Source organism: Palaemon carinicauda, chromosome 9, assembly GCF_036898095.1.
Source record: "Palaemon carinicauda isolate YSFRI2023 chromosome 9, ASM3689809v2, whole genome shotgun sequence".
NCBI lineage: Eukaryota > Metazoa > Arthropoda > Malacostraca > Decapoda > Palaemonidae > Palaemon > Palaemon carinicauda.
The window spans coordinates 74937588-74947984 of NC_090733.1; the positions used below are offsets into that span (position 1 = coordinate 74937588).

Below are 10397 nucleotides of genomic sequence, written 5' to 3' on the forward strand. Positions count from 1 at the left end.
AGTCTTCATAGCTAGGAACTTTTATATCGTGTTTTGACGCCTTTTTATCGGTCATCGAATGACCCCATACCAGTTGGCTACTATAGCCCCCAGGCCAGAGCGCCTATATCAGTGTTCATGCATGATATTTATCAGTGATCTTAGGTTATTATGAAGATAGTGGCATTATTTTACAATACTTTTGACTGTGATGCAAGTGTTTTCGCCTTCGGGGACCATATAAGGGACAGGTTAGATAGTGAGTCTTTCTAACCTAACCTACACGTAGGACCCTTATATGCTTCCTTCATCCCCTGCCTTAGGGCATCCCCTCTGCATAACCTTGCTCCCCCTACCACGTAAGGGGTTGAAGCTCTTATCAGAGTATTATATCGCTTCTCTGTCCTCCCTAAGGGAATGATTCCCCCTTAGGGTTGCGTCCGAGAATGAGGAACGACTAGTCCTTCCTCTATTGCTGGGGTTAGGTCTCCGACCATCCCTGCAATAGCGATACGTCTTCCATCCTTCCTAGTTCAGGATGTAACATCCCTGCTCTAGGTTAGGTTTTGGAGGGGTTTGTTGCGTACCTTGCTGAAACGATACCCATGCACCGTTTTCAGACAAGCTGCCTTACCTTAGGCTAGGGAGTGTCCTCCCTTCCTCGGTGGCCGCTCTGGTACAGAACCTCCTCCACAGAAGACCATTCTCTTCTCCCCTCCCCACCTATCTCTTGTATGGCCTAGCCTATACTTAGGTTAGTCTATACCCATCTGTCCCCTGTCCTACAACTCCTCCTTAGGGTGGAGTGATAGGGCTACCTTAGCTCCTGTGTGCAGTCCGCTCTGGTACATATACCCTTCATAGTGTCCTATGGGGTTAACCACTGGATGCGTTCTGTCTGCAGGGGTTCTCCCCCCTTCTTGGGTGTCCCCTAGCCCTCCCTTGGGCTACCTTAGCTCCCGGTCCTCTGCGGCCCCTGCTTCTGGGTGATAGAGCTAGCCTCTATCATGGGTACACCCACTCAGGTGGGATGTCTTGAGGTCCGTGGCCGGACCCCTACATCCCTCCTTCTGTCTCCTTCACTATCCTGGTGCCGGTCCCTTGCCGCCTCCACTGTCGGTGATACCCACCTCCTACCTTGGTGACTTATCCCTTACCCTCTGGGCCGCCAGTCCTCCGTGTGCCGGGGGACTGCCGCCTGCCGCCGGCATCCAACCGATGGCCTTCCCTCTTTCCTCATAGCTTTGGTCGTCCGTCCACCGGCCGGCCCCCGGAGTGCCGGCATCCGCGGCAGTCCGGTTCTGCTATAACCATCCTTGTTCCTGTCACCAATCCGGCAACCTCCGGCTGCCGGAGCCGCCGCTCCCCGCCGGCGTGCCGCCGCAGTGCCGGCGGCCGCCACCCTGGTATTACTCTTGACTTCTATATTGTCTTCCCTAATGCCAGAAACTCTGCTGGAGCGGCCTCCGGCGTGCCGGCAGTCTGCCGGAGCCTTCCGGAGGCGTCAAGGCGACTTGCACCCCCTTCTACTAGCTATCATCTGATATTGATAGCCCTACACTGCAACCAGATGACTTGTTTACGTAAATGGATCGGTACTTTATTACCGTTCTATTAGTAATCATGCTGTCTTCTTGCATATCACAGATTTCCAGCATGCTGTGTGTATCTTAGCACGGCTGGTTGCCGGAAACCGTTACCCTATGGGATCTTCTAGTCCCCAATTCTGGAACTGTTTTGCCGGACATTGGCAAGCCACTGCATCCATTCTGATCGCTTTTCCTCTCTATCTATAACATAATATTCCCTATCCTTATAATAATCTTCTAGATTATAACGAAGTCTTACCTTTGAAAAGGGATACGTCAATGTCTTCTCTAATGACCCAAAACAAATATCTTTAATGGACGGGGAAGCATGCCCATTCGGCTTCTCCAACGTGTTTTTCTCATGCCAGTATGGCCAAAACGAAAAAAAAAGGACTCAAGACCACGTATCAGATAGAGAGAGAAAAACATAAGAAGGGAATGGCAATAATGTTACATGCATTCGTTGATGAAATAAAGTTTCTTTAAATGATTTTTATAATCAATATTATGTTAGAAACCAAAAATAAATTATAGAGGTACGAGTTGCAAAAGAAATGGAAAGCAAAACTGTTTATTTATAAGGATTACAGTTAACGTAAATATTTGTGTCGACTGTGGGGAATAGCCGTTCGGTCGTTAGCTTGACTCGAAGCTTTACCTATTTTTCATAATAAATTAAAAGTAAATAACTTAATGCTACTTAGTATAGTAACTTAGTGTTAATGATAAGTAAAATGAATAATAAAATTAAACTTATGAATTAAATGACTTAAATAAGTAATTGCCTAATAGGCCTTAAGTTCGCGCGTGCGTAATATTTACCTGTCAATGGTAAGAAGTAAATTAACTCCGAGGTTACCACAGCCACGGCGAACAGTTCTAGTAATAAGTACATAATGGAAAGGCCGGCATCTTCATAGGATATTAACTCCGAACAAAACTTAACGTTCATCACCCAAAACTACGACAATTTTGGAAGACTTCAACATCTACCTTGTGATAAGTGAACTATATTATTCTGTATCTTAGGACATGTCTAGGGAAAAGGGTGATGTAGGGCAATATCACAAAGTATTACTAGTCGATCTACTATTTGATGTAAGTTGTTTTGGGTTTTGAGTAATTGTTTTGTTTATTAAATATAAATAAGGTTGGAATTAAAATAAATTCCAATAATTACTAACAGAGATAATTTTAAAGATATTAGAGTCGGATGATGAATCAATTTCACAGAAAAAAAATCAAAATACCAAAAGGATAACATTCTCCCATTACAATTGTAATATACAATACTTGAAAATGCTAGAAAATCAACAAAATTATAAGAGACAGCTATTAAGTTTCAGAAAAAAAAACAGACAGAAACATAAGGATATGTATTCTTAATTTATAAATGTACCGGTTTGTAAAATTACAATTTAGTTATCTAAAATTTAAGAATGTCATAAATATAAGAATAAAATATACTGACGTAGTTGTCAGGAATTTTTCTCCGACTTATTTAAAACTGTAATGATTCAGGAGGGTTTCAATAAAATATGTTCACAAAATCTGGTTTATTACAAAAATGATCATTTAAAAACGATAACAAATCACGCTAATACAATCTGAAGGACATCACGGGTGGTTAAGCCAATGTGTTCTTAGAAACATCACGCAAAACGAAAGTTAGGTCTTCAACCTTACTACACACGCAGTTACTCGACATTGACAAGAAATTTTACTTAATCAAATACAGGCTCTCATGGCCTTAGAACACGGTAACCCTTAGGAGGTTTGCAACATGTGCTCGTAAAACTATAAGTTCACAGTTGAACTAAACAAGGTGAAATTACAACATTACAATAATGACTCTATGGTAAATGACATACCGGTGCCTGCAGACATCATCTGAGAAATCAAATCCCTAATCCCAGGGATGACAAATTTACAGACATAAAAATGTACATAACTCACACTGACAAAGGAACCGACCTGGTATCGCGGTAGATAGGAGCCAGAGGCAGAGAGACACACTACAACCTCATAGACGGTACTTACATTGTTCGGGGCTAAGGGCTCGGCCAGACCAAGAGCGGCTAGCGGCGAGGTTAGCGGCAAGAGGTTAGGACGGCAAATTGAAACCTTAGGTATCTTATGTAGGTGGCCAGACAGGAGGCGCGAGGCTTCCCGCGCCTCCTATTTGGCCACCTACATAAAATACCTAAGGTTTCAATTTGCCGCCCTAACCTCAAATTGAAACCTTAGGTATCTTATGTAGGTGGCCAGACAGGAGGCGCGAGGCTTCCCGCGCCTCCTATCTGGCCACCTACATAAGATACCTAAGGTTTCAATTTGCCGCCCTAACCTCTTGCCGCTAACCTCGCCGTTAGCCGCGCTTGGTCTGGCCGGGCCCTACGGCAGGAATGCCGAGCATCGCTCAGCATGGCTCAAAGGAAAACTACTGTCTCCCGCGCTAATTAAAGGGTCCTTGTAAAATGCGCGGGAACTCTCACTTTATTTAATCAACAAGGGGTTTAATTGAGTTTCTTTATAGAATACAAGATAGAAAAACAGTCAAAGTCTTACGTTAGATCAAAGGATAAACTCAATACTTCAGCTGAAGGCCGTATTTTGCCAGAATCTAACAAACTAGCGAGTCCTTGGCTCTAAACATATACATTGATAATTTTGCCTGCATGAATGAATACAATATCATTTTCGTAAAATGTAAACAAAAAAGACTTTGTTTCTCTGACACCCGCTCCTTCCCCGCCAGGTGGTGAAAATTTACGCCACAATACTGTCACGTATTGGACAGCGCTCATTCATAGAAACGCCCGCAAGATCTTTCAGTCTTGCCCCAATTTAACGCAACGTTTGTGAAGTCAAATGGCAGGGATTCCAAATGATCAGTTCAAAATTCCCGACATACTCCACACCTAAAATAAATGGGCGGTGAAACATTGGACAATTAGGCAAGACCGAACCTGGGGGGGGGGGGGGGAGTAACCACTCCAAGACTCGGTTAGGCTTGTGGCGTAGTGCTCCGCAACGACTCTAACGGATTACACACACAATGTACATCAAGGGAAATAATATTACCCCGGGGCAATCAATTCTTACAAGTATATACACATAATGGCGATAATATGTATAAATGTACCAAAACATATAATGCATACATGAATCAACAATAGAAAGGCAATAGGCCTGCAATAACATCTCAATAAGCAATAAGCAATGTATACATGCACAATCATAAATCGAATAATCATATATATATACAATCATAAGGCAATCTGCCCTTAATCAATCAATGGAATTACCACTCACCAAACAGCCACACTTCTTGGCAATTACTCTAGGGGAAGGGGGGTGGCGGGGTGGGGCTGGTTCTGTACAACGCTAGACTTGTATATACGAAAGAGGCCCTCCCATTCCCGTACTCTATACCCGACGCACTTCCAACCTCTGTGGATTCAAACTCACCTACACTTAGTTCTTTCCACCCTCCCTACCTACCAGAAGGAGGGATACTCCCGTTTTCTTTTACTGTTTGCAACTATGACTTATATATCTTCATTCTCAACTAATCGTTTCATTAGCTCAAGCTGCTTCGCAGTAGCCTTTCTGAATGGGCGTGCGGAACGTCCTTGTCCGCCCGACGTCTCTGATTCTACGGCACTAGCACTCAACATTTCATGGTTACGCCTTTCAATATTCTCACTGTATTGGTATCGCTACTTTCATTACCATCATTACCTCTACTATCTTCGTTACTACCTAAGACCTCTGTGGCTTGTTGTCGAGATGTCGTAGCCTGAACTATCTCCTGGTTGTCCCCAGATGTCACAACGTTCCCTGGCAGTCCTGCTGGTAAACTGTACGCACCCTCGTCTTTGACATCGCCGTTGCCATCGTCTTCTCCGACCATCACCGTCGTCTCTTCTCCAGCACCATCATCGTCATCAGAGGGGGCAATCTTCAGGGGAACTAGGTGGTTGACAACTCGCAGGGACTTCACATCCTCGAACAACACCTTGGCCGAACGCACGCCTCTGTCCTCGTCAGGATATGTCTCCACGACACGTCCAAGGGGCCACGTAGCCCTTTTTTTATTGTCTTGCTTGACCAGCACGATGTCTCCGGGGTGCAGCTTGGAAGGTTCCCCAGATCGACAATCGAGTCTGGCCCTCAGGGCACTTAAATACTCTTTCTTCCACTTCTCCCGGAAGGCTTTCAGAGTGTCTGTCAATTTCAAATAACGATCACGGAGGCTCCGGGAGGTGAAGGTCACATTGAGGTCGTCGTCTGGCAAGATCGGTGCATTGTTACAATCAGTAGGTAGCCTGGCCACGTTTCGGTCTATATGGCTGCTGTGTGGTCCATTCCGACTGCGGTAAATGGCTTCGTCAAGCTGATCCTTTCCATCGGTAGGGGTGGTGGTGGTGGCTGTCTCAACAGGGGCTGGAAGGCTAGCACGCATTCTGGACACTGATGTACAATTTGCCTTGCAATGGAATGCAGGCCTGGCGACCAGCATTTCTGTCGAAAGATACCCATTAGTGTATTCACACTACAATGTAAATGCAAACAATGCAAATATCTTAGATAAGTCTTAACTAAGCGTCCTTTAGCTGGCAAAAGAATCAAATGTTTCATTTTCTCTACTTGGAACACACGTCCCCTAGTGCAAATCAACTTATTATCTAACACTAAATTTAATTGTCTGACAAAATTAATGACTTCACGAGGGGGGTCTAACCTCACCCTCCAAGTAAGCGTAGACTGTAGGCAAATAAATATTTTTGCTCTAATTGGACAACAATTCTAAATGGGTCCCGTTTTAATTTGGCAAATCTCAATATTAGCCTAGTAACTCTCAATGAGAATTGGAACTCTACTTCCCTCTGTAGAAGTTCCCATATCTCTCCTAGGGGAACAGGTCTTATTTCTTCCCTTAATTCTTGCACCGCTGCTACTACGGCTCTCACACTGGTTGGATCATCCTCTTTGTAGGGAACAGGCTCTCCCGTTGTCCCAAGGAACTCTGTACCCTTCTGCCAAAGAGGGTTCTGTAGCAGTTGTTGCGTTGTTGCTCCTCTGGACAGGACATCGGCAGGATTTTGTTTGCTCGGGACATAGCTGAGACTGAAATCGCAAACCTGACGAAGAAAAATAATCTCCGCCACTCTGTTAGATATAAATATATTCTTATTTTCTTTGGCATCGGGAGATGCTACCCATGCCATCGTGACCTTACTGTCGGTCCACATGACTATCTCTCGTGGCTCTATCAGCCCTTTAAGTGTCTTAGCTAATTTGCAGCCTAACAATAATGCTAATAGTTCTAGCTTGGGGATTGTCAACTTGTTCATCCCCTTGGGAGTGATTTTCATCTTACTAGTGAGTAGTCTTACTTGATTGCAATTGTCCCTAATATATGCTACTGCACCATATGCCTTGCTGCTGGCATTGGTGAATACATGGAGCTCTAGATTTTTATTGCCTACCGCTCTTGGAAATGTGATGTTACTTACCGCTTTCAATTCACACAACAACTCACCCGCTTCCCTAGCTTTCTCTCTCCTTAACATGTCATCCCAGCCTACGTTATCCTCCCATAGTTGCTGGAGGAAAAGCTTTCCTCGAACAAACAATGGGCTTATCAAGCCTAGAGGATCATATATGGAGACTAACAGGGAAAGTACCCTACGCTTTGTAGGTACCCATCCCTCCCCCAATTCACTGATTCTCTTACTCTCTTTCACGCACAATCGATCGACGTCTCGGGCCCATCGCAGCTCAAGTACGTTCACGTTCACTGGCTCACTCCACTGCTTCTCACTATCGAAGGCTAAGTTATTGGACGCCCACCCTTCTAAAGGCATACCAGCCCTTTCTAAGATCTTGTTGACAGATTCTTGCTCCTGCCTCATGCTCTCTGCATTCTCGAAAGTACTGAGATAATTATCTATGTAAAATGACTTTGCCAAAAATGACAATGCAAAACTTGTTGCAACAAAACGGACTCGCCGTGATGCCGAACACCACGACTCTAAAGGCAAAGGTGAGCGCTCGACCTGCTACCTCACGCCACAGAAATCGTGTGTATTTGGCATCACAGGGATCTAACAATACACGGTGGAAGGCCTTGCTGATGTCAGCTAGCATGGCATATTCGTTGAATCTGAATTTTATAAGCAAATGCTATGCTAATTCTACTAGATTGGGGCCAGGTAAGAGGCACTCATTCAACGATTTATGACCTTTAGATTTTGCCGAGGAATTAAACACGATTCTGAGGGGGGTCAAGCGGCTATCTTTCTTAATGCCGAAATGTGGCATATAATACCCTTCAATCTTGGGTTCCTTTACTTCTGATCTAAAGCCTGCTTCTAGATACTTATTTATCACTCCCTGATACCGATCAAAATATTCCCTGTCCTTCCTAAATTTAGTTTGCAACGAATCTAACTGTGCTACAGCGTTTCGATAGTTCGTATCTGGCCTAGCATCCAACCCGAATAGTAGGCTAACCTGATATCCCTCAGGCTTCTTTACGACACTTTGCGATACCTTTCGCATGGTTTCCGCTTTGCGGACAGTATATTGCTCTGATGGGGCGATGCCAACGCGGTCCAAATGCCACCACTCATCTACGTCAAACTGGTTTGGTTCACCCGCAATTCTACAGACTCTGAGCGTTTTCACATGTTCGATCTTTTGGCCTTCTAACAGCCACTGCAGCACTTTCCCATATGGCGACATGCCATTATGGGTCAAGAAAAGACTTATCCCATCAACTTTCTCAATGCCTATGATGAAGTAGCTAAAATAATCGGCCCCTACTAAAATGTGCACATTTTTCAACTTATCGGACTTATTCTCTGGATCGGCCAACGTGACTCCCTTACTCAACAGATGCTGTCTAACTTGTACATAACTGGCGTTATGTATTGGGACGTCAACGTTCTCATGTGCTACTAGCTTCATTCGTACTACTCTTCTTCCTATCTCCACCCTACAGCTTACGACATCATATTGTCCGCTTATTTCTGTGGAGCCAAACGGAGCTATATTCAACGCTACCTTCCCTACCACCGGTGGGCCTAATTGCCTCGCAATTTTCACAGAGATGAAGCTTCTTTGGCTTCCCGTATCAAGAAATAAGCGGACTCGCTCACTCCCTGGCTTGTGATTGATTTTGGCCATAGCCGTAAGCAAGATTGTACATGGGAGGTCCACGCTGGACATCTGTGTAACCTTTGCACTTTTGCACTGCTTGGATTCTACTTTATCTTTAGATGGACAGGGGCCTGTTTCGTGCTGTTGAGGCGTCGCATTTACTACGGGGCGGGACGTTGTAGACTGACTAATGCTATAATCACTACTACTATTACTTCGGGCTGAAGTGGAGGGAACTGATGGCAATTGTTTTCTCGGATTATAATCATCACAAATGGCTGTGTTGTGGTTACCACTACAATTATTACAAGAGTTAGGGACAGGACACTTATCACTTCGATGACCAGAATTAATGCAATTAAAACATATGCCCTTTCTTAGCAAAATGCGACGTCTAGCAGCCACGTCAGTCACTCGGCGGCATCCGTGAGGCGGGTGCTGTTCGTTACAAAAGGGAAAAGAATTATTCTGAACTGGTTTCGACTTCGCTCTTACACTGACGTCTATTCTCTTGTCAGGTTCAAGTTTATCTCCTCGTTGCAAGGCATCGTCCTCGAGCATTCGAATAATGAAATCTATCGCATTGAAGAATTCGTCTAGTGTATAATCACACTTTCTCAGATGTTCAACTACTTTCCTGTAGAGCTTCCCTTCTGATAATTTTTGATTAATGAGGCTCATAACCATGCCATGGCCTATATCATTACTACTTAAATTACCTCATGATGCATCTTTAAGATTTGATCATATTGTTTCTCTTTTGAAAACCCATTTTATTGTGAAACTGTCCTATCACAGATAATTAAGTTTCAGCAAAGGAAGAAAACTTGTGGTGAGTCATTGCGTGATCTCTATGGTGATCTGAAATCCTTAGCTTCAGATTGTGATTTTGGTACTGCCTTTGATGGTCGAGTCAGAGATCAGTTGTTTATGGCCATTGATAATGAAGTTTATTTTCCAAATTTGGCTGCTGAAAATCTGAATTTAAAAACTATGACTTCGACGGAAACCCTTTAAAGAGTTTTGAATTTTTAGAAAGCTTTCTTTTCTGAGAAAGTTGGTTTAACTAATAGTGTTAATGCTTTGGATTTAAATTATAGTGCAACCAGACGTAAAGCTAATTTTAGTTGTAGACATTGTGGTTATCCTCATTGTAGTGAGAATTGTAGATTTTCCCATTTATCTTGTTCTTTATGTAATAGAAAAGGGCACTTGAAACGTGTTTGTCCTCGTTTTATAGAGTCAAATCACGGCCAAAGGGCTACCTAAGCCAAGTGTGGATAAGAACGGTGATGGTAAAAGTCCGTTTTACAAACCTAAGAAATAGAAAGTTTTTAAAAAGAAAGTAAATGCTTTAGCTGAATGTGATAATTCAGATTTTGATGATGATGATGATAATTGTGATCAATTGCTTAATTTAAAGGATGAGGCTAATGATTCAGAATCGAATCATATGTTTAATTTGGAGAGTGGTTGTGATAATGCTGAACTAATCAGAACAAAGATTACCTTGAAGTTGAATGATACTGATATTTGCGAATATATTCAAATTTTAGGGTTGTCTGTTCAGCCTAATATTAAAGGCCTGAAAGCTTATGGAAATAATTCTATTCATGTAATTGGCTAGGTGTTTGTTAATGTAAAATTTAAAGATTACTA

The 10397-nt window shown here is 43.3% G+C and overlaps 1 protein-coding gene across 1 annotated transcript; it reads right to left on the minus strand.

Moving 5' to 3' along the window:
* Window positions 1–6316: 6316 nt before the first annotated feature.
* LOC137646486 (uncharacterized) lies at window positions 6317–9425 on the minus strand. Its single transcript, XM_068379592.1, has 3 exons — window positions 8091–9425; window positions 7312–7537; window positions 6317–7224 (listed from the first exon to the last, which is right to left on the minus strand). Exons 1-3 carry the CDS (start codon window positions 9423–9425, stop codon window positions 6317–6319), a joined length of 2469 nt encoding a protein of 822 aa, XP_068235693.1.
* Window positions 9426–10397: the final 972 nt, after the last annotated feature.

Excerpts from the sequence above, each read along its gene's own strand:
- LOC137646486 (XM_068379592.1), bottom strand. The coding sequence starts at position 9,425 with ATGGTTATGAGCCTCATTAATCAAAAATTATCAGAAGGGAAGCTCTAC. Across the intron at positions 7,538-8,090 it reads AGAAGCCTGAGGGATATCAG|TCATTTTACATAGATAATTA; the intron begins GTTAGCCTACTA and ends TTTTTGGCAAAG. Across the intron at positions 7,225-7,311 it reads TCGATTGTGCGTGAAAGAGA|GCTTGATAAGCCCATTGTTT; the intron begins GTAAGAGAATCA and ends ATGATCCTCTAG.